Genomic DNA, 25,564 nt, shown 5'->3' on the forward strand with positions numbered 1-25,564 from the left:
GCAGAGAAAGATAGCCCAGGTCCTTGGACCTTGTACCCACAAGAAAAACCCAGAAGAAGTTCCTGACTCCTGGCTTTGGGTCAGCTCAGATCAGGCCATTATGAACCAGCAGATGGAAGATCTTTCTCTGTCCTTCCTTCTCTGTAAATCTACCTTTTCAACTAAAATAGAAATAAATAGTAATAAATCTTTTAAAAAATGCTTGATAAGTTAACTCATTTGATAAATGTTATGTGTGCCCAGTACAGAAAGTTTACATTCAAATAGATTTTGGGGGGCGGGAGGGAGCGAGCGGGGTAGAGTGCAGCAGATTTTTAAAAAGCAGAGTAAGTATTAAAAAGTAAATGCATGGAGTAGCAAGGAAGAACACAGGAAGCTTTACTTTATGCAGAATGGTCAGGATGAGCATATGTAAGCCAGGAACATTTGAACTGAGTCCCAAAGGAAAAGAGCAAGCCATGTGAAACAATTGCGAGAGCCCTCCCAGCAAGTGCAAGAGCTGTTGTTGACTCTGGGCAGCACCTCTCACCAGTCATTGCCAAGAATTTTCAGTAACAGGAGGTGCACTGTCTTCAACTATTCATAACCAATGGTGGACAGTGTAAATTAGAGGGTGCTCCCTGTACACACGTACAGAACTAACCACAGTCCATTAGTGATTCTAGGGAAGAATTCAGACATAATTTGAGCTGTATTTCACATCTTCCCTCATAGCAGAGGCCATACCCTCTCTGGAGCAGAGGTTTTAGCTGCAGACGTTTCCAATTCAACTGACTTTGCCAGTATTACTTTCTCATTGCAGTTGATCATTTCTTCATGGACTACCACTTCCTCTCAGGCTCAATCTGAGGGTGCATGAGAGCTGTGGTTCAGAGACCCCAACACTTAACGTCAGAGGACAAGATGCACTCATTGTGCTTCTGTCTGTACACCACAGACACCGCTGAGGCACTGGATTCTATTGGGAGTTTTTCTCCTTATAAATTACTTGTATTTATTTTAACTTTTGTACTTTATCAACAGAATTAGCCAGTTGTGAAACCTTTACTACCACCTTTTCTCAGAGGTCCTGCTCTGTCCGTTTCTCCTCTCATGCTTGGTCTTATGCTTTGCTAACAATAAATCAATCAATGACTCACTACTTACTCTAATCCAAATGAAACCATTGATAAGCATTAATTTAAAAAATTTTTTCTGCAGCTTTTGCAAATTTCACAGACTGAAAATTAATTTACTTCCAGTGTTGAAAAATAATAGTCTTTTGTAGCATGAAAACTAAATTCTGGTTTATTTTCATGAAATAGTATGCAAACCATTTTTATTTTCAAGTTGATTTTCATAGATTATTATATACTTCCAGGTTCCTGGAGTGGAATGGAAATATTTAGAAAACATTATTAATGAATCCCAAAAACTTTGGTCATGAACTACTTACAATGCCTTTTTTGCATACTTCAGTGATACTGAATACTTTTTAAAGAGAGGAAATGAGTAATGCTTTAGCTAGTCAAACTCTAGGAAGAACTTAAAATGTAATCATCATTAGCAAAAATTCTGAACACAGCGTTTTCTTAGTATGCTGGCTTCCTTGCCATTTTAATTCTGTATATTCGCTTTCTTTACATAAGATGTGCTATTTGTGTTGCACAGTCAGAGCCAATTATGATCCAGTGACCCAGATTCTGTGTCTTAAACATCATCAACTAGACTTTTTTTTGTAACTAGTCCTGATTTTAGTAACAGTAAAGCTATAAAAGGAAAAACACAGTGTCAATTTTGATTGATCAGAGTTATGGAACTTTTAAATGTTCATTGACCTTAGACTTGTGCAGTTATCATTATTTTTACAATCAGTCTTATTCAAATGCAATATGCTAATTTCATCTTATGTTACCTGAGTTATGAAAAGACTTTTTGAACAGCACGGAGTGGGGGTGAATGTTTGGTGCAGCATTTAAGCTGCCACTTCAGATGCCCACCTTTCATATTGCACGGCCCAGAGTGGAATCCTTTGTATGCTCATGATTCCAGCTTTCTGCTACTGCACGAACTGGGAGGCAGCAAATGGTGCCTCAAGTACTTAGGTGGGATACATACTTGGAGACCTGGATTGAGTTCCTGGCTTCGAGCTCATTTCCCCATTGTATCTGCTGACTCTCCTTTGTGGTATATAATCTCATGGAATAGTAATTCTGGAATATAGGGTTTGTAGTCTTTGAGGGGTGTCTTTTTGTGAGAGGACCTGTAGCACAGGTTGCTAATGTGTCCCCCACACAAACTTGGCATTTTCTTTTGCTGGATCCCTCAAGACTTTTACTGACATGGAACCAGTTTCTAAATGTCCTTCTCAGCTTAGTTTAAATTCAAGGTTTTGATTTCTCACAGTAACTTTTTTACTCAGCCCCAAATGTGAACAGAAACAGGCTCTTCCTGCTGTGGTAACTTGTTCCCTTGATCAGTTGCAAAAATTTCTAGAACTCTTACACAGTGTGACATTGTCATATATGCCTTCAGGCAGGAGGTTCAGTTCTAGCTCTCAGTACTGTGTAAGCCCAAGGCCACAGCTACTGTTTGCACTAAGGTATTACAGTTCTGAGGCCCCTGTCTATAGTTTTACACCCACCCTAGGATCTCATTGCAAAACCCATACTCCCACTTTTGGCATCAGCTGATATCTTATCAATCCTGACTTTTCTTCATTCTGACACTTCTCCAGTTCTTATCTTTAAAAATCATTTGTATATTTAAACCTAATTTAAAAAATTTTTTTTTCAAGATTATATATGTGGGCCCAATGCAATAGCATAGTGGTTAAAGTTCTCACCTTGCATGCACCTGGATCCCATATGGTCGCCAGTTCTAATCCCAGCCAACCTGCGTCCCATCCAGCTCCCTGCTTGTGGCTGGGGACAGCAGTTGAGGATGGCCCAAAGCCTTGGGACCCTGCACCTATGTGGGAGATTAGAAGAAGCTCCTGGCTCCTGGCTTCGGATTGGCTCAGCTCCAGCCGTTGCGCTCACTTGGGGGGTGAACCATCGGATGGAAGATCTTCCTCTCTCTCTCTCCTCCTCTCTTACCTGGTTTTCCAATAAAAATAAATAAATCTTTTTTAAAAAAAAGACTATATATGCAATAAACACAGTATTCATTAGCTCAGTCTTTACTGACAGAATCTTTTACTTTCTAACTAAGGAAAACTAATGGTTAGCTAAAGTGCAAAACTGTGATATAATAAAAGGCCATGGCTGATAGGCTGAATGAAGGAGAAGAGTGGGCTAATTAGAGAAAAACAGTTAACCTCCCACTCAGTATCTGTTTAGAATGTACTGTGTACAATGGCAGACACTGTACTGGATGCTGGGGATACAAGGATGAATGATTTCTTTCGTTAGGCATTCATAGAGAATAATGCAGAATGTCTTTAAATAAAAATGCCAGCAGATCTATGTATAATGTTATGGAACAAATGCAGCTCTTCTTTTTTTTTTTTTTAATTTGAAATGTGTTGATAGGACAAAAGATCTTGTAGAGAGTCTCCACATAAAAACTCAAAAAAGAAAGTATTTTAGGGTTTAGAAAAACATGTGTCAGTACCATACCACTAATGTAATATTTTGGTGCGACTGAAGAACAAGGTGGGGATGGGTAAGTGCTGGCAGATGATTCTAGAGGAACAGGCAGAGTGTTCTTGAGTTTCCTGTAGACAGGGGAGTCTCAGTGTGGAAATGAAGACGACTAAGAACTAGAAGCAGTTGAGTCTGATTACAGCAGTGTGTAGTCATCCTGGCGATGATGGGTTTTAAGCACAGAGCTGGAGAGGGAGGATTAGGTTGCAGAAATGGGAACTTGAAGAAAAATTGTTCAGTGAGTAGAAAGAGTAGAGGATAAGTGTTAAACCATAAGTTGTTGAGTAAGGATGCTGTATCAGGCACTTTACTGGTCCCCTTATCTCTCACAGTGGTGTGATGACATGTAATGGAGAAAACAGGCCCTGAGACATTACCAATGTCATCACACCTGTGGAGCTGTCTCCCCAGGGCTGGTCTCACTCCCAAGCTGGTTTTCTTCGTTGCCTCTCAGTAGGAACTCTGCTTTGTATTGTAGTTTTATAAGGTGAAATGATGAGCAATTCAAGAGTCTCTAAATAACTATAATTTGAAGCTTCCAATTACTTCTCAACTGTAAGCTAATTAAATCTTGTAAGGCCAGCCCCTCTGAAGTTGAAAATGATTTGGCATCTCTTTCCATGTCATTAGGTTACATCTATCTTTGCGGAGTGATGATTGCGCTCACTGCTTTTTCAGAATCGGCTAGTGTCACCCAGCGGCTGGGTGTGACCATCAGTCTAAGAATAATAATTAGTGCCAAACTCTGTGGTGGAAATTGTCAGAAACTAAATCAAGGGCTGTAACCTCAGCACTAGGCTGATTCAGTGTTAGGGAAATAGTGACCAGCCAGGGATGTTCTGACACATTGTGTCACCATAAATTTAAGATGTAGGCAGCCACCAAGAATTATTGATGGTTTACAGCAGAATAACTTCTTTGGGGGTGTTTCAAAAGAAAATTTTAAGTAGAGAAGATCTGGTTATAGTAACCAGAGTAGAACACCTGCTAACCTTTCCTGCCCACTGAATTCTTCCTTCCCGTCTAAACTCACAAGCATTCTTTTCTTTTTACATTTAGACACTAGTGATGAGCCAAAGGAACCCGGAAATGAAATTATCAAATAGATAAATAAAAAAACCCATAGACAAACGCTTGAAATCTTGTGTGTCATGCATATGTAAAATTTCTGGTCCTGGAGGGAAAGGATAACCCAGAGACAGATTGCCTATTTTTGAATCCTTCTCTGACACTCAAGAATACTTGTCCTCCATCTCCTCATCCATAAAATGGAAGAAGAGCCCACACCTCATAGTGTTTCCCTGAATAGTATCAGTAAAGCAGAACCAAGCTTCACACAGAGGTTCAATGTGTTTATTGTTATGGTATTATTTGTAATATTTTTAAATCATTCCTATTTTAGTGAATTTTGATTGTTATTAAGTTGGGATGATAAAATAGACCATCTCTTCTTAAACTTGTGTTGCTGATTTTAGTTTGTTAAGTCATTCCAATGGAAGATTTAAAATTGAATCATAAATTCTGAAACTGCCTTCTAACTAAAGTACAGTTTGGAACTTAAAAAAATTTTTCTTTGTTAAATTGGTAACAATTTAAGGGCACCCACATTCCTTCTGGTATAAGTAATCTGTAGAATTAAGATGATAGAAAGGTGGGATTAAGAAGATTTAAGATTGTCAAAGGAGCTTGCACACAGCTTCCCTGTAACAGGTGGAGCTGTTTTAATGTGTGTACCAGACTGGTCCATAAAACCTACCCAGTTGCTGCTCAGCTCCACAGATGGCCACTTAAACAATTTAATGTCACTAAAATGGTTCCGGCTAACAATTCTTTCAAACACACTCTGAGGATTAATCGTTCTAAGCTGCTCGAAGTACTATGATTACCCTAGTGGTCCATGGTCAGTACATTCTTCAAATGTCCCCTTTTTCTCCACTTTAGTTCTACTTACTGTGTTCAGGCACTCTTTTTTCCTTTGCCTGTACTTATTATGAATGAAACTTAAGCATGATTGATGCTATTATCTATCCCACACTAAATTTCCTTGCCCTTCTCTTTTTTTATTTTGATTCAAATAACATCCTATCTTCTAACCTCATCCTTTATGAATTGGTTTTAGTAACTTCTTATATGACCTGACCTCCTAGTCTTTAGAGTTACTCCATTGTGGGAGGAAGACACTGAGGCAGAGGGATTAACATAGACTTTCACTCCAGTGAGAGGCTTATGGTATTGAACTTAAGAGGGGCTGTATGTGCGTATAGTAGGCCCTTACATGAGGCACAGTACATTATATACTATGTCACACTTTGAACTCTGGTAGTGGTAGGATAGATAACTATATCACCAAGGCTCCACACGTCCACAGTGATGTCCCTGGCAACAATGCTCGTTGATCATGGAGACCTTGCAGTCCTTGGCAGGGCACTCAGACAGTCACTACCAATCATTTAATGTTGGGACTTAAGAGGAAACCTATTTGCTGTCCAGGATATGATTTTTACAAAAGACATAAAGTTTTCTTCAAATGGATTTTTCTTATATTGATTCTCCATAAAAAAAAGTGAGGATGAAGCATTAAATCTCAACTTCTATGAAGGGTTTTTTTAAAATTTTTATTTAAGGGAACAAATAAAATATAATATGGTTCACAGTGTCAGACGTCTCAAAGCAAGCCTTTGGTGAGTCAGTACATAGCTGAATATTTTAACAAGTACCTCAAGTACTGACACTTGGTGCTGTTGCTTAAGGGAGAATCAATACATTATACTTGAGATGCCAGACTAAAAGAAGAGTTAGTATTCTTTTATTCTTACTAGACTGCGAACCACCCTCTTTTTCTGCAAAGTATTCAAGCACTTGGGTAAATACTTTGTAGTATTATAGTTCTGGAATACGAACAAAACAGTAAATAGTAACAAATAAAAAGCTTAGATTACGATAAGTAATTTACCTGCATTCAGTCTTATCAGTTATAGCATAGACCCTTTTAATTTGTAGATCGAAGATGAGAAAGTGGAGATGAGGGGAATTAGTTTGCCCAAACCATAGCAGCTAATGAGTAGAAAAGCCATGATTGCACCCAGATTTCTGACTGCAAAAATTGGTTCACTTAACTTTTGCATACTGTCTTTTCTATTTTCCTTTCAGGAGAGATTTTGCATTTCCCTTTGTTTGTCAGCACATATTCCTACCAGCTGATCTTGATCCTGACTCCAAAGAGGAAGCCTTTTGATCCTAAGATCTCCTTGAGTAGTAAGAGTAGTAATTTCCCTTTAGTCTGGGATTCAGGTTTTGGATATCATCCCCAAAACCCCTGAAATAAACTTTTAATTCCTTCAATTGCCTAAACTGTTTAAGTCCTTCAATTGCAAAAAAAAAAAAAAAAAAAAGAAGAAGAAGAAGAAAGCTTTCAAACAATCACCTATGAATTTCCAGTTGGGGAAGATAAATTGTTGAAGTATTTGGGGTCCAGTTAAAATATCAGATCAAGTTAGGGCAGCATGAGTGGTAATGAGCCACAGGAACAAGTATTAAAGAGGCTAACTTCCCCATCTTCACAATAATTTTCCAAGTTGGATATTAGCCCCATTGTACAGATGAAGAAATGAATGCTGAGGTCCTTATTTCCTTGTCCAAGTTTGATAGATAGTGGCAGGACCAAGTGCACCTGCTTTTGTGTCCTGTGCTCACTCCAGTTGCATTCCCAGGTCAGCCAGCTATAACAATAACTTTTACAACAACATAGACAGCTTTATTCAGTGGAAAGAACTTGCCAGCACTGCAGGATATTTTTCTCCTTCAATAAAAATACTGGTATCATCAGCCTGCTAGCAGCAACTCAATATCTTGGCAGCACTGAATTCCCCTCCACTCTTTACTCCTCCCTTTTCCCTGAATCCTCTTCAGTTAGACCCCCACCTGCCTTTACTTCCACTTTTGCCTCAATTTAGAATTAGGGGATTTTTGGCATTCCTGTCCTTCCTATGCACAAAATTGACTTTCATGTGTTAATTGCTTCAAGGTCGAGATACATGTTGCTGAGTGGACTGTAAGTACAACTGCCCATTATAAATGCAGTTTCCTCTAAAAATAGCATGGTGTGCAAGAGAAGCCAAAGCTTGTTTCTTAACAGATTGTTTTTTTGTTTTTATAAAACCCAATAGGCCTTTGCTTGGATCTCAAATCACCTCAAGCTCCTCTGTCACGGCAAGAGCAGCGTTTGGGTGGTTAAACATATAATCATGTGGAAGTGTTGTCTGCAAGGTAGATTGCACATCTCCTTACATCTATAAAACTGCTAAATGTTCTTACACGCAAAGCTACTGTTTGTTTTTTTGTTCCCTTTCTTCAAAATTAAAAAAAAAAGATGTCAAAATGAGTAATATTCTACTACCAAGAGCAATACAGTCCAAAACAGGTGATTTTATGCTATTACCATAGAAACAGTAGTAAAAGAAATGAACATAAACCTTGCTTTTACATGATTCAGTTATTCTTTTAGACCATTGGTGCCATAATAGACATTCTCTTCTTAAGTAAACAAGGAGTGGAGCATCTATCAGTGTAGATTTTCTTTTTCCCTTAGCAAAACCCTTGCTGTATAGAAAAGTGAAGACTAACCAGGTTCCCTTAAATCATGCCTCAGATCAGAATTCATATAGATTTTTGTATAAATCTGTGGCCTCTAGGCACAGTGTTAGTTTTGCCAGCATTCATTCAGTTAGTATCTATGAAGCATCAACCATGTGGCAGGCATTTGTTTTCTGCTGCCCTCATCTTCTAGAAGACAGAGAAAGGCAAGCATATTGTGGTGAATATTTCGGAGGCAGCAGGCAAAGCACCAGTGAAGGTGCCTTTTTTTTTAAAGACTTATTTTTATTGGAAATGCAGATATATACAGAGAGAAGGAGAGATAAAAAGATCTTCCATCCACCGATTAACTCCCCAAGTGACCGCAGTGATCAGAGCTGTGCCTTTCCCAGGCCTCTTCCGGGTCTCCTACGTGGGTGCAGGGTCCCAAGGCTTTGGGCCATCCTCAACTGCTGTCCCAGGCCACAAGCAGGGAGCTGGATGGGATGCGGGGTTGCCGGGATTACAACTGGTGCCCATTTGGAATCCTGGCACATGCAAGGCAAGGATTTTAGCTGCTAGGCTACCACGCCAGACCCAAGAAGAATCTTTAAATGAAAACTGGAGGGAGCACAGAGAACTGTTCAGATAGAGAGATCAAAAGTAAAAGCTTAGGAAAAGTTGTTGTAAGAACACAGGCATATAGAAACAGTGCCACCAGGACTAGGGAGAGGGAGGGGCATGAATGAAGGTGTGAATGCCAGCTCACCTCCCTCCGCCCTGCCACGCCCTGCCATTCTCTCACACTATGTCTCCAGCTTCCCTTTTCCCAAGGTTTCCCAGACAGGAAAAGCACCAGCCAGAGAGCCAAAGACAGGATGAGCAAAGACAGGGGATCTCTTCCCTGTTTGTCTGCTTTAAACCTGCTGCTGATAACCCTGCTAGGAAGGCCCAACTGCCCCGGCCCCGTGTCCACCCTTTGACAGCGTAGACCTCGGAATGGTGAGAGCTCCCTAGGATTTTTGTCTTTTGTGCTTAATCATCCCTTATTTATTTTCCTCAGCCCTGCCCACTCTTCTGCAAGGAATTATTTCAAGACAGTCTCTTTATTTGAAACAAGTTTTCTTTGAGGCCCAGACTGTCAATGAAGCCTGGTGAGTGAAGCAGAGCAATTTATAGGCCCCGTGAGCTAGGCCTTGGACTCCTCTCAAAACAGTGTGTAGCTAGTTAAACATGATGGGGGTAATTTAATATCCCCTGAAGATGATCACTCTGGCTGCGTTTGAGGATATTGATTAAGGGACGAGGAATAATAATAGAAGCAGGGAGAGCAGCCAGAAAAGCTGTGCAGGCCAGACCAACAGTGTGGAAGATGGAGAAATGAGTAGATTCTGCTTGGAGTTGAGAGACCTTGGGGGAGAGGAAATAACCAATCAAGAATGACTCAGGTTTGTGATTTGAGCCACTGGCATGCAGCAACGGGAGGGAACTAAGGAATCATCTCTTTTGAACAGGTCTTATTTAAAATGTCCCTGATATATCCAGGTAAAGAGTGAAGTAAGGTGTTAAAGGTCAGAATTGGAGAGCTAGGTGGATTTATTGACATAGAATTAACATTCAAAATCGGGTAGGCATGGACATGGTTCCCAAGAAAAGAATCTTAAAAAAAAAAATAAAAGCCAATGTTGTAACTTAGCAGATAAAGTTGCCCTTGCCCTGCTGGCACCCTTTGTGGGTGCCTGTTCATGCCCAGCTGCCTCACTTCCTGATGAGCTCCCTACTGAAGCACCTTTGAAAAGCAGCAAAAATGGCTTAAGGGCTTGGGCCTCTGCACCCACAGAGGAGACCTGAAGAAGCTCCTGGCTTCACAGCCACCCAACTCCAACCACTACAGCCATTTGAGGTGTGAATCAATGGATGGAGATCTCTCCCTCTGTCGCTGGTGTGTGAGGCAGAGCAATTTATAGGCCGCATGAGCTAGGCCTTGGACTCCTCTCAAAATGGTGTGTAGCCAGTTAAACACTTTTTAAAATTTTCTTCAAATAAATAAATAAATTTATGTAAATCCTATTTCAAAGAAAGTGAAAGTAAGGGATGCTTCAGAAATCAAACACGAAAATGCCATGTGTTATACTTTGCCCAAAAAATTAGCTTGCAATCTAATTGAACATACATTTTTAAGAGTAACACTTCTGTGCCTTCTAGAAGCATTGCCTTAGTTACGCTTTAAGCATTGGCACAGAGATAGCTCTTGTAGACACTTTAGCTTTATTTAGGAAACTCAAAAATTAGCTATTGAACTGAGCTCATTAATTTTACCTCCTCATCCCCAGGATTATACCCAGGTGGTGAGTTCTTCGTATTGTCTAACTGAATTGGGAAATGTGTTTACATTGATAAGCTTCAAGCCTAATTCAAATTAGAAAGCTTTCTAATTTTACCTTTCAGGTACTAAAATAAAGAGGAAGGGATGTATAAAAATGGCACCCATGTGCTTTCACCAATGCCATATATAATAACCAGAGTAATCATTAGGTCTTACAGTATGACATTTCTTGCTGTTTTTTCTTTATGTCCTGGACCGATGATCATCCTTTGACTCTAGGGACAGACGGATTTTATTGTATGGCCTTCCAGCTTGTATATTACAGCACTGAACTGTCATCTGTAGCATCCATTAGAATGTTATTGACAAAATGTCCACTCATATTGAACTAAGCACTCGATAAACCACTATAAGTAAATTGTTGTGCTCTTACCTCGAAGGGACAGTCTATTGATTGCCCACATGATTATGGGCCTAGCAGAACGATCCTATCTGCAGTTCCCCTGTGGTACTTGTAAAATGTTGTATGATGTCTTTTTTGAGGTCACAGATAGTAAGGAATCTTTTTAGACAGTTTTTGTTAAATTTCTGTATTTTATGTGTAAAGAATTTTAAATAGTTGGCTACTAATGATTGTGTTTATGAGCTAAGAATCTGCCATTTTAAATTGTATTATGTAGTAAAAATTAGAACATGTCTATATTCAGAAACTATGGACTCACTCTGAAAGGGAATTTGTGTGAACCTCTAGAAATTTAATGCGCATATGATATCATAATCCATTTTCTACAAATAGAATCATATCTTATGTCTTTGGCAGTTGGTTTGATAGTGACAGTGATTTTTCTATTTGTCTATCTGAGAAATCTTTCCATAATATCACATTTAAATATGTCCTATTCTGTTTAATAGTTGCCGCATAAACCATTACATGGCTTAATCTATTCTAGAACTTTATAATGGATCCCTAAGTTTTCCTTCATTTTATCTGCCATCAGTAATATGGTGAACATCCTTCTATATATATCTTTGTGTTTTTGTGAATTATCCCCCATTTGAAGATCTGTAAGATATTTATATAAAAAATAAATTAAGATGTGAATGTGTATTACCTACGGAGTCACAATCTTCCAAAGTTATAGTGATTACATTCAGAAATGCAGAGATGAGAAGGAATAGAAAAATCTAAAGGATATACGTTAAGATATTTAAGGACAATTGATATGTTTTCCCCTTGTTGGATATTCTCAGGTTGTCATTGATGGAAAAGGTGAAGCAATTTTGTTTTTAATTTTCAAGACTAAGTAATTGGAAATATTTGATAATCATAGTTTATGTAATATTTCATATTGATAACTGAACATTCTTAGTCAAAAATGTACTTCTTAGTGCCAAGTATGTTTATGTGAACTTTAAAAATGACCATTAAACAGGATAGTCAGTTAATTGAAACAAGCAATGCCTTAATTCTATGTGTAAAGAAAAGATTACAGTGCTTGATCTGTTTCCTAAAATGAAGACTAAGTTCATTGGCAATTTATGGCAAGGTTTGGTGTGGAAGATTAAGAGGGCTCTGTAATTTAAAATCTTATTTTCATGTTAGAATTGATTACTTTTTAAGCAGACAGGCTACACTTCGGCTATAGCTCCTCCAGAGGAAATGACTTACTTTAAAACAGCTGTTCTTAAAGGAAAAGAGAAAACTTAATTAATTCAAGGTGATGAAAACAATTAGAAGTGTATACATAAAACAGTAATATCCTATACTTATGAAACACTTAAAGGTTTTCTTAATGTCTTTCCATGATCATTTTCTCAACACATGAAAGGGTAGATTGTTATCTCTATTTTGTAGGTGAGGAACTTAAGACTTTAAGAGATACACTCTCATTCTCTTTTCTCTTTAATAAATAATAATGTAGAAACTACTGGATTCATTTCCTAGGGATATCTTAACAAATTAACACAAAGTAGATGACTTTATTTATTATTAACATTAAAGACAAGTGACAGAAAGAGACATCTTCCAGATGCTGGTTCACACTCAAATGGTTGCAATGGCCAGGGCTAGAATCCATGAGCCCTATCTGAATCTCTCAGCATGGGTTCAGTGGCCCAAGTACCTGGTATGTCCATCTTTTGCTGCCTTTCCAGGCACGTTAGGAGGAAGCTGAATCAGAAGCAGAGGGGGTAGAATTTGAACTGATGATTCAGACTTTTTACTCACTGTATTCCAAAGCTATTGCACTCAGATCAGCCACAGATAGTAGTAGAGGTCTTTGTGGGTGTTTTGCGTAAGTGGGCTCAATATCCAAAAGCATTTATTCGAAGAATTTCAATAGTTCAGCAGGAACATGACTTGGCCAGCATGATTCTGAAGACAATGAACAATCAAAGCAGTGGATCATCCTATGCTACCTTCCCCAGGCATGTTAGCAGGAAGCAGGATTAGAAATGGAGCACCCATGACACAAACTGGTGCCCACATGGAATGCCTTTGTCACAGGCAGCAGCTTACTTGCTACACCACAGTGCTTATCCTTGTACATATGTCTTCGGTCCTCTTAAGGATACTTCAGAAGTTCATGAGAAGATGGAATTTAAATATATTAACTTTATAGAATAAACATTATTTCTCAATGTAAATGCTATTAAGTTCAGATACTTTAGTAAGTGAAGCTGTTAACTATTTAATCTCTTCTTAAAAATGGAAGTCTTGAGAATTTAACCATGCATTGTCGTCTTAGATTATTAACTTCAGGAACATGGGCACCTGTTAAAAAATTTTTTTAAGGGTAGACAATAAAAAAAGATGTCATAAGAGACTGAATCAGGAAAATGCGGTAGCAACTGGCTGTCCATCAAAACCCTTGCAATATCGTCATTTGCTGTGAGAAGAGAAGCTCTTTGAGATGTTTTTCTGCCAAACCCTGGCTGTTTCTAAAGTCTCCTAGGCAATAGATACCATTCTTTGACCCTCCAGAAAGCCCATTCATAAAATAGCTTGAGCATCCATTAAAAAAAAAAAAAACTTACTGCCACTGACTTTGTTCCTAACCAGTCCACTTTGGCTTAGTTAGACTTCTACCCTTGGCAGCCATTGCCTGTCTTCAGAATCATACTGGTAAAGCCATGTTCCAACTACTATTGAAATTCTTCAGAGGAATGCTTTGGGATCTTGATCCCACTTGTTTGAAAGATCTGTAAGGACCTCTGCTACTTGTGTGTGGTCATTCTGGGTGCAACAACTTTGGTACTCATTGAGTAAAATGCTTGCACACCTTAAATTTTGCAATCAGAATTGTGCAAGATGAACTAGTTGAAATGTCTGTGGTGTTGACTGTGCTATTATGTCAATCATTGGTCCTTTTCAACTGGGAAATGAATGAGATTTACTTTTTCTTGGAAAATTGATGTGAACATTTTGCTGCTACAGGTTTCATCTTCATATTGTCTTCTTAAAATGAGTTCACCTTTGTGAACTGCTGATTTCCTTGCAGCATTGTCCCATAAATGTTGCATAAAGCATAAGTGATTCCACCATCTTTCCAAGAAAACTTTACTACAAACTTTGTATTGATCCTGTCTTCAATTCTAGCAAAATTCATAATACAGTGATAGTCAACTTGTTCAAAATTGTATCTAGTCCCTAGTACCTCAAACTAATTCTTATTCAGACATTCAGGTTAACATGAGTTTGTTTTTGTGCAAAATAGTTGTGGAATTCACACAAGCTTTCTCCATAAATTTCTTGAAGAATCCTTATATTACTAAGAATGGGTCTTATGCATATATTCATATGTGTATGTGAATATATGTGTATGTATGTATATGTACACACATATATACATAGGTATATGTGTATATGTGAATACGTACATATATACATACATACATGACATTTTTTAAAAGTTGTGATACCATTTTATATTCCTGTCAACAATGTGTTAGCGTGCTGATTTCTCAACCTTCTTGCTAATGCGTACTTATTTTACCCTTTGCAATGTTTATGAAATGGTATCTTATGGTTTTGATTTACATTTCTTTGCTAACTAAAGATATCATTAAACATCTTTCTATTGGCATTTTAACCATTTATGACAAATACCTATTCTTTTTTTTAAATTATTTATTTTTTATTTATTTATTTTTATTTTTTTATTCCATTTCATTTTATGACACAATTTCATAGGCTCTGGGATTCCCCCAACCCCTCCCCATACCCTCCCTCCATTGCGGGTTCCTCCACCTTGTTGCAGTATTACAGTTCAAATCCAGTCATGATTCCTTCATTGCAAGCATGTACCATTCATAGAGTTCAGCATCTTTTTGTCCAGATAAACTCAACGGTTTCTTGGGGAGACCATCTCTGGTCTGAAGGTAGAGCTGGCAGAATATCATCCCCTCCAATAAAAAGCCATAACATAACGTCCACAACAATTTACAACTCTGTGGAGTTAATTGACATGGTATTGAGTGACGAGTATGTTAGAAAATGCAAGTTCTTAACTACATCCTGTGACTACTTCATTCACATTTAAATTTTAGTTTATACACAACCGGCTGCTATACACACAATATCTTATTGTATGTGATACTGGCTGTTTGAGGTTAAAATGATACTACAATTTACAGGTACTATTTTTCGGATTGACATCATTTCATCTTAAATTAAGGCAAATATGTGGTATCTAACCTTTTGGGATTGGCTCATTTCCATTAGCATAATGGTTTCCAGATGGGCCCATTTGGCCACAAAGAACTGCATTTCTTTTTTTTTTTTTTTTTAAATAGCTGAGTAGTATTCCATGGAGTAGATGAACCATAGCTTTCTTATCCAGTCTTCTGTTCATAGGGACTTCGGTTGCTTCCAGGTTTTTGCAATTATTGATTGTGCTGCTGTGAACATAGGGGTGCATGTTGGTTCCTCGTGTAACAGGTGTTTTGGATATATGCCTAGAAGTGCTATTGCTGGATCATATGTTATGCAGATTTTCAGTTGTTTGAGTGATCTCCATACTGATCTCCATAGAGGCTGTACCAACCTGAGCCCCACCAACAGTAAAGTAGGGTTCCCTTTTCCCCACATCCTCGCCAGCAAGTATTGTTGGTGGTTTTTGTATGTGAGCCATTCTTACTGGCATTAGGTGGTACCTCACTGATATCTTAATTTGAATTTCCCTTATTGCCAGGGAACTTGAGCATTTTTTCACGTTTGTTTGCCATTTGGGTTTGTTCATTTGTGAAATGTTTGCCCATTTCCCGTGCCTGTTTCTTGAGTGGTTTGTTTGTTTTGGTATTTTGTTTGTTCTGGAGATCTTTGTTATTCTGGAGATTAGCCCCCTATCACCTATGTAGTGTGCAAAGATCTCCCATTCTGTGGGTTGCACAAATTCCTATTCTAATTCATTCTAATTCTTCGTCTATTTTTAACTTGAAATATTTGTCTTTTGTTGTTGTGAGTTCTCTATATTTTATATATCAAATGCTTGCCAAATATGTGATTTATAAAGTTTTTCTCACATTCTATGGGTTGTTTTGCTTTCTTGAATAGTGTCTATTAGTCAGCTTTTTGTTACTGCAACAAAACCCCTCAAACAAGCTACTTAAGGGGGAAAGTGGTTTATTTTGGCTCATAATTTTAAAGGTTGAAGGCTAAGATTGGGAGATTCAGCATCTGGTCATGATATTCTTGCTAGCAGAGTCCCAAGATGGCATAGAGCATCTTGTGACAAAAAAGAAAGGAAAGGAATAAAAGGGCAAATGGAAGGATCAAATAGTGGTCCTGGAAGCAGAGAGTGGCTGGGCCCAACTCGGCTGCTATAACCAACTCTGCTAAGAAAATCACCATGTATGAGCATGACCTCCCAAGAAGCCTACCTCCTGAGTACCATAAGATTCCGTGCTCTTATTACCGTGAGCTTATGACTTTGGGATTTAAGCAGCACATGAGTTGCAAATCTTAGCAGTATCATTTGAAGTCAAAAGTATTTAATTTTTGTTTATATGATAACAAGGAAATTTGGCAACAACATATAGTTTATCAGACTTAATGATGAAATCTAAATGCTTTCTACTAAGATCACAGGAACAAAATAAGGCTGTCTCTCTCACCTTTTTTTTTACCACCATTGTGCTGGAAGTTCTAGTCTGTATGGTAAGACAAGAAAAATAAATAAATAAAACATCTGTATTTGAGGGGCTCACACAATGGTTCAGTGGCTAAATCCTCACCTGGCATGCACTGGGATCCCATATGGGCACCGGTTTGTGTCCCAGCTGATCTACTTCCATCTAGCTCCCTGATTATAGCCTGAGAAAGCAGTGGAGGATGGCCCAAAGCCTTGGGAAGTTGCACGTACATGGGAGATCTGGAAGAAGTTCCTGGCTTCTGGTTTCAGATCAGCTCAGCCCCAGCCATTGTGGCCACTTGGGGAGTGAATCGGCAGATGGAAGATCTTTACATATCCTTCTCCCTATCATATCTGCGTTTCCATTAAAAACAAAAAAGAATCTTTTTTAAAAATCCAGTTTGGAAAGGAAAAAGCAAAGCGGCCCATTGTATTTTCCAAAAACAATGTGACTATAGGAAATCTACCTACATTCCCCCCCTCAAAAAATGCTATTGAAAGGAATAAATGAGTTCACCATGGTTGCAAAATGTGAAAATCAATATGTACAAAAATCAATTGAATTTCCATTAGCAAAGAGCAATTGAAAACAGCAATTAAGAAAACAGTCCCCATCACAATACAGTAACATCAAAAGGAATAGAATGCCTAAGGATTAATTTAATACCTAGATACAAGGGATGTATATTGAAAATTACAAAACTGCTGAAAGAAATTAAAGCTTCAGTATTGTTAAGATAAGACAGTTCTCTCCAATTTACCAGCCTTTTTCTTTAGGAAAAATGACAGTGCTTGTGGAAATGTTATAGAAACTGATAAACTGATTCTAAAATTGATGTGGAAATTCAAAAGTGCAGTAAAACAGTTTGGTAGGGGAAGAACACAAGTGGAAGACTTTAAGTTACTGACTTCAAGTTTTGCTCTCCAGGTAGTAAGGCAGTGTAGGACTGGCATGAACACACACAGATCCGTGCAGCAGCATGTACAGCCAAGAAATAAATCCCTGTGTTTATAATATGTTGATTATGGACAAAAATGCTAAGGCAGTTGAAGGATAAAAGAATAACCTTTCTTGGGACTTTCAGATATCCACATCCATAAAAACAAATTTAGACCCTTACCTGATACCTTATACAAAAATTAAATGAATTTACACATAAATTTTGTAAGAAATGAAAGTATACTTTTAAAGGAATATTCCCTTTTCCAGGGTTAGATAAAATGTTTATAAATATAATACTGAAATGCTATCAGTAAAATAAAAATGGCAAATTTTATTTTATCAGCATTTAATAATTTCATGCTTTAAAATATTATCATTAATAATTGAAGACAAACCGCAGACTGGTGAAAATAGCTGCATGATATTCATGATTACATTCATAAATCAAAATATTTAAAACTCTTGCAATGCAATAAGAAAAAAGTCACTGTTTATAACTTACTGTAAACTTGAACAGGAATGTCAACAAAAGCTCAGGTGACAAAAAGCAATATCATGTGTCATTAGAGAATTACAAGTTAAAACAAAAATGAGATACCAACACTTCTGCACTATGATAGATGCAATCAAAAGACAGTATCAGAATCTGATGATGATGTGGGAAAACAAGCACTCACACTTTGCTAGTAAATTGTAAAGCAGCTCAGGCACTTTTCCTAGGTGTGGACTTCAATAAACAGAACATCCAACACACAGCAACCTGAACATGAACATTAATAGTAGCTTTATTCAGAATAGCCAAATTCAGAAACAGGCTACAACTCCATGAACCTAACTGCTGCCTGGCTAAACATGGTGTAGTTCATATACATAATAGAATACTATTCTGAGATAAAAAGTGATGAAATAGGGCCAGCATTGTGGCACAGCTGGATAAGCTACTGCCTTGCATTCCATATGAGGGCTCAGCTACTCCACTTCAAGTCCAGCTCCCTGCCTATACACCTAGGAAAGCAGCAGATCACCCCAGTACTTGGGCCCCCAGATTACCTGGGGCAGGGGTGAGGGTGGGGAAAGGTTCTGATTGGAGTTCCAGACTCCTGGCTTCAGCCTGGCCCGAGGGAGTGAACCAGTAGCCAAAGATCTCTCTGTTAACTCTTCTTTTTTTTAAAAGATGTATTTATTTTATTACAAAGTCAGATATACAGAGAGGAGGATAGACAGAGAGGAAGATCTTCCGTCCAATGATTCACTCCCCAAGTGAGCCGCAACAGGCCGGTGCGCGCCGATCCGATGCTGGGAACCAGGAACCTCTTCTGGGTCTCCCACATGGGTGCAGGGTCCCAATGCACTGGGCCGTCCTCGACTGCCTTCCCAGGCCACAATCAGGGAGCTGGATGGGAAGTGGAGCTGCCGGGATTAGAACCGGCGCCCATATGGGATCCCGGGGCGTTCAAGGCGAGGACTTTAGCTGTTAGGCCACGCCGCCGGGCCCCTCTCTATTAACTCTTTTGAAAGATTTACTTACTTATTTTTATTGGGAAGGCAGACATACAAAGAAGGAGATACAGAGAGAAAGATCTTCCATCTGCTGGTTCATTCCCCAAATAGCTGTAATGGCCGAAGCTGAGCCAATTAGAAGCCAGGAACTAGGAGCCTCTTCTGAGTCTCCCACAAGGGTGCTGGGTCCCAAGGCTTTGGACCATCCTCCACTGCTTTCCCAGGCCTCAAAGCAGGGAGTTGGATGGGAAATGGAGTAGCCAGGACACAAACCAGTGCCCATATGGGATCCTGGTGCATGCAAGGTGAAAATTTAGCCACTAGACTATTTCATTGAAACCCCGAATAATTTTTTTTTTGAGTAATGGTATACGTTGCAGCATGAATGAATCTCAGTAGCATGCTAGTTAAAAAAAAAAAAAAGCTGGATGCAAAGTATTAATGTCCCAAATTTTTTTAAGATCTGTGCCAAAAAGTAGTATTTTATATATTTTTATTTAATGAAGTATATAGAGAAGAACAAATACTTAGAGACCAAAACCAGATTAGTGATTTCCTAGAGGAAGCCGGGTGGATTTGTCTACGGAGAGGTCTAAGGGATCTTGGTAGGATTGTAGGAATGTCCTACAATTGCATTTTGGTGATGGTTGCCTGGTTTCCATCATATGCTGAGGAGTTTTTAATTGCACAATAAAGAAGATGAACTTTGTGCTATGTAAATCATATCTCAGACTGTTTTTTACAAAAGCATCAAATGGAATTCCGGGAAGACTTCCATGAACACTAGATACTAACGTAAAGTCCTATGTATAAAGAAAACGGGGCTGTAAAGAAAACGGGGCTGAGACAAGCACGTGAAAGCGCTTTAGATACAGAATAGCTACTCTTGGCCACTAAAAACAACCTCAAAAAATTTTTTTTCTCAATGAATTTAACTTCAGCAGGAAAGACTCAGGAAAAACTAACAGAATAAAATTTTCTGTGTTAACTGCTTGTGGAGCGTTGAGACGAACGTGGAGGGTGGCCATGGAATCAGGTGCTGTTGGCCCTGTGACCCTCACTGCATGGCCGGGTTGGTTCATACCCAAACATCACTGCGTACGTTTAGCATGATACTTTCAGTCACACTGGTTCATTGTAATTATACCTAGAGTTAGTTGAAAGCACCACTGAAAATGTGCATTGCAATTTGCTCTTTTAGGTCAGATAAGGAAAAATAAAATTTGTTTTGACCTTAATAAAAAATGATTCCAACACAGGGAATGAATCAAATCATCAGAAGCCTGACATCAGTACTGACATCAGCAGTTCCTTCGAACCTGAAGTGAACATTCCCAAATGGCTGTAAATTATTATACGTACAGAGCAAAAGTGAATAGGTAATCTGAACAGATGAGTTTTTCTGCCCTCCTGGATGGTTGCTGCCATTTACTGAAATTCTCACTGAGGTTGCCATTGTGGGGAAAAAAATTGTCAATCAAAGATGAAGATATAAAAGTGGATTGGAAATTGAATTGAAAAGTAATTTTACTTTCAAGTGGTTTGCAAATGTAGATGTTAAATTTGAAATGAATGCCGTTAATGACCATAGCTGAGAGAATTATACACCTGCTGATCACTAGAATATTATTATAAATGAGGCTGATTTTCCTGTTGACTACCCCATTTTTTCTCAACATGATCTCATTACTTTTTCTATCACATTGCTGACCCTTAGCTATGAATGCTCACTTACGGATATAACAGTGTATTAACTGATATGTGGGTTTTTTTTTTAAATGCATCTTTAAATGCAGTAATGTTAGTGTTGCTTGTCTTTTGCTTTTTTGTTAGGTCACAGAAGGGCTTAGATGGTGAGAATCAAGGCTGTATTACAAGTGAAGAGCTGTTTTACAAGCAGCCTTCTTACAGCAACTAAATTGTCCCCCAAAAAAGCACATAAGCATAATGAAGCTTTTAAGTAGGCACACATATGCATTTATATTCTCTCTCTCCTGAATGACTAATTTTAATTTTTTTAAGTAGCAATTCAGCTTGCTTTCTGAACCATTTAAGCTTAGCACATGATTTTGTTTTCCCCCCAAACCAACTATTCTTGATTATGAGGTAGCGAAGGTTTGCATATTTATTTTTGCAAAGACAGTAGAGTAAGCCCTTATCACCATATGGAAGCCTAGGCCTAATACCCCCATCCTGAGCTAGGCATATGATCATTTAGAAATGTTTCCAGCTATGAGAGCCATAATGATTCAGTTTAGCTGAGAACTGTCTTATGCAAACATCTGACCTATATGGGCGTGTACCTGTTGTGTGGTTCCCCTGGAGTTTTCCCAGTCAGGGGACCCTTTCTCTTCATAAATGTATTGGATGAAGTTGGAAGACACACTGTAGCAGAGGATCAAATCTTTTGAGTTTTCACACTGGCTTCTGAAGTCATTGCTTTCTATCTGGGGTGCATTTCCCTCAAACGTATGCGTGCTTCCTGCCTCCACTTCATTTAACTCCTGACCCACATGGTGTCTACTGTGAAGGTCTTGTCTGTCAACTTTTTCTAAAATCATGTTTCTCACCTCTGAGTCTGGCTACTATTACTCTGATTGCAGAAAAGTAGATTTCAAATGTAAATTTTATGTTAGTATACAAATGTCTATAACTGATGGAAGTATTTTTTCTTTCTGCCTTTGAAATAAATAAAAATAAGTATGCTTTTAAAAAAAATCATTGCTCATAGTTATCATGGCTTATTTCTGCTTCTGTTGATAATAGTTGGTCCGAAATAACAGTTTATCACTGGAAAATAAGTCTAGCACTATTTGAAAACTACAAACTCAAAACAGCACTGAGGATAAACTTATAATAAATTTTCCTTCCCTCAGGTTGCAAACATTCCACCTTCCTTCTGCTTGTACATGTGTACGTTGGAAACTTTTAAATTACCAAAGAAGCCAGGGTATCCAGACTTCTTTGTGGAAGTTCATGTTACAGATATCTGTAAGCTCTAGAATGAGCTTTAGAAGACCAAATTATTATAACCCTTCTTTAAAAATGTATGGCAGGCAAGACTTGTGGTTTTGTTTTATTTTTATTGTTGTTGCTTATTTGAAAGTGAGAAAGAGATACAGCGAAACAAGGGGGGGAAAAGTCTGCTATCTGTTGATTCACTTCCCAGATGGCCACAGTGGCTGGGGCTATACTAGGCCAAAGTCAGGACCCAAGAGCTTCATTGAGGTTTCTCCCATGTGTAGCAGGGGCCCAAAGACTTGGACCATCTGCTGCTTTTTCTTATTAACAAGGAGCTGAATTGGAAGTGAAACAGTCAAGACTCCACCGGAAGCCCATGTGAGACTCTAGCATCTCTGGTAACAGGCTTGCAGACTGTGCTGCAATGTCAGTCCCAGTCACCCTTTTAAACAGAAGTAGAACTTCCTAACAATAAAACCAAAATGCATGACCTTGCATGTTATTTACCTAGGAAAACCAAGGGAAAAAATTGCAACAACTTATGGCACAAAGCCTAGACTACAGTTGGTGATCTAGCTAGAGCACAAAGGAGACAATGGGAAAAGTACAGCAACGGAAGTCAGGAAGCAAGCTGTGGTATATGAAAGAAAGATGTGATTGTTTCTAATCTGGAGATTTGAGGTGTTTTCATGAAGAACGTGGCATTTCAACTCAAACTGTGATGGATGGATGTAATTTCACTTGGCATAATGAGGAGAGAAAGAGCTTTCCAAGGGAAATTCATAAACAGCAAATGCATGAAAATAAAAACGGAATTTTTTGAGAAGCAGAAAGCACACTGCTACTGTCATTATGGTAGCCCAGCACGATGTTCATGTCAAGACCTCTGGGTCCCCTGCGCTGTTCGCTCCAGGTGCCCCGGACATTTTAGTAAAATCTACTCAGGAATGCCTTTGATGCTGCACAAGCCCACTCCACCAGTGCACAATACAGCCTGGAAATACTGGGAAGTTAAGACCCCCACCGAGGACTGTTGAGGGTTGGTTGGGAGGCGGTGATTACATGGTCCCACCTCCCACCCTTCAGGTGTCAGTTCTGTGCAGTGTTCTGCACGTGTCTCCAGAAATCCTGGTGGAACACAGCTCTTGTCCAGAGTAGTATCCCTGATAGTGTACCATGGTGTTGGTTTTGCCTTAGTTAACATCCATGCTGCTTCACTCTTGCTTCATGGGAGCAACTCTCCAACTACTGGCACTTCCATCCTTACCTCAGAGTCCTTGCTACCTAAGGAGACCGCACAACACAGCCAGATATATGCGATAGCTCATAGAATTGGATTGCAAACAGACTCAGAGAAATCAGAGACTTTATTAGCCAAGATTGAGTTTCCTTAATAATTTCAGGAACACAAGTCGTGAAGCAGAAAGAGATTCAAGAGTGACCTTGCAACTCTCCAGTCCTTTATAAAAGCACTTGAGCTCAAATTTGACAGATGAGTTCTAGAACTACCTGAGAAAGTATCCCTTATCCAAAGAGAGCTGTTTCCAGCTTTTGTGGTATGTTCTGGGGAGCCTTTTCCTCATCAACCCATGGATTCCAGGTATGAGAACCATCATCAATCCTAGGCAGATGTACCTACATCCTCCAGAAATCATCCTACCAAGAACTTACCCCCCCCAATAAATACTGTTAATGTGTTCACCAGGAGGTCAGTGCTATTTACAAGGATTTGGGACTGGGATCTTTTCTTTTCTAGGATGCCCTTTAGTGAAATAAATGACTCACAAGCCTTCTTAGTGAGCATGCAGCTTTTCAAAATCCCTGAGCCAGGCAATTACCATCCACTATAATTGTCAGATAGACTCATAAGTAATTTACTATTATTCCTCTTGCCTTATCTTTGTAGGTCTTAGTTGATTTCCTGGCTCTGCCAACCTAGCAGCTGTGTGACTATGAACATGCAGCTTAATGTGTCCAAGCCTCTCACCACTGCCTTCTATATATCTGCCTTTCCAATAAAAATAAATAAATATTTAAAAAGAATAAAGGTCAGGCAGTCTTATCCCTGCTGTATCCACTGCACATAGCACAATATCAAATATGATTTTTCTGGTGTGCCTTGAACAAATGCAAGTTTCTCTTAGTGTGGTAGTCAGCATAGCATTGGTTGGTTGCATGACAGAAATAGCGGTGGTTGTTAGGTTCAAAGATTGTTTTAACATCTGCCTGTGGCACTTAGCTGAATATCCATGGCCTAGCAGTTTGTTTTGTTTCTAGAGTCTACTTTCCTCATCTATAAAATGGAGAATGATTAGAAGGAAACAACTACTCAAGAATAGTTCTTTTCTCCAACATTACACTCTGCTTTACACATCTTAACCACTTTATCTGGTAATAAACAGCTGTGGTATTCACTAAAGCATTAGCTGCGTGAATGAACAGATCAAGAGGAAGATCTGAGTAGGAAACTTCGGAGTCAAGTAATTCCTAGTGAAGATGAGCTGCACAGAAGCTTTGTTCACGATAGTTCCTGAAATTGAGTAGAAGTATAGATTGTCAAAATAGAGATTAAGTTTTACATTAAATCTTCCTGCATGTGTGGATATTTAGAGCCACTCAGAATAACAGTAAAAAGAGGAAAATTGTGGTTCTGGTGCTAACCTTTGCCCAAGAAAATGAAGAAGTGTTCTGAAGATCACTGTGCCAGTAAATCAGTGTTGACTAGATATAAGGAAAAAATCACATTTTATATTTTAAAGCTTAACCAATGTAAGCTTCGGGGATGCAGTTTGACTGTGAAGTGTGTCCCGCAAGTGTTCATCACGATTGAGAGTTTGGTATGCACGGTGTAATATTTGGAAGTTCTGTGGAGTCTTCACTGGCAGGCCCTGCTGGGAAATTTTTAAGTTCCTGGGGATGTGCCCTTCAACGGAATTGTAAAGCTCTTCTCATACTATGTCTGTTCTTGGTTCAAGGTAAAATTGTTTGCTTGCTCCTGCACACACCCAATACCAATGTTATCCATATCACAAGTCAGTGTGGCTCAAGGGTTGTCCTTGCCATAAAACCTACACTTTGGGGCCTGGCGGCGTGGCCTAGTGGCTAAAGTCCTCACCTTGAAAGCCCCAGGATCCCATATGGGCACCGGTTCTAATCCCAGCAGCTCCACTTCCCATCCAGCTCCCTGCTTGTGGCCTGGGAAAGCAATTGAGGACGGCCCAAAGCTTTGGGACCCTGCACCCGCGTGGGAGACCCGGAAGAGGTTCCAGGTTCCCGGCTTCGGATTGGCGCGCACCGGCCCGTTGTGGCTCACTTGGGGAGTGAATCATTGGACGGAAGATCTTCCTCTCTGTCTGTCTCTCCTCCTCTGTGTATATCTGGCTGTAATAAAATGAATAAATCTTTAAAAAAAAAAAAACCTACACTTTGGTGATTTAGACTTTGAACCTTCCAAAGAAAGAACTAAATAAGCTTTTTCATAGTAAGCAGTTTATACCAGCCATTC

At 39.0% G+C, this 25,564-nt stretch overlaps 1 protein-coding gene across 4 annotated transcripts in view; it reads left to right on the plus strand.

Annotated features, from left to right (window-relative positions):
• CFAP20DC (CFAP20 domain containing) overlaps positions 1-25,564 on the plus strand; it is a 207,892-nt gene that overhangs the window by 54,532 nt on the left and 127,796 nt on the right. The window contains exon 1 of one of the 4 annotated variants that reach the window (XM_058678491.1): positions 21,961-22,048. The exons of the other annotated variants lie outside the window; for them this stretch is intronic. Coding sequence (XP_058534474.1) covers positions 22,008-22,048 — 41 coding nt within the window. The 5' untranslated portion in view covers positions 21,961-22,007. Of the gene's footprint in view, positions 1-21,960; positions 22,049-25,564 lie in introns of those variants that run through there. 4 annotated transcript variants of the gene reach the window in all.

This window comes from Ochotona princeps, chromosome 21 (assembly GCF_030435755.1).
Source record: "Ochotona princeps isolate mOchPri1 chromosome 21, mOchPri1.hap1, whole genome shotgun sequence".
Classification (NCBI taxonomy): Eukaryota; Metazoa; Chordata; class Mammalia; order Lagomorpha; family Ochotonidae; genus Ochotona; species Ochotona princeps.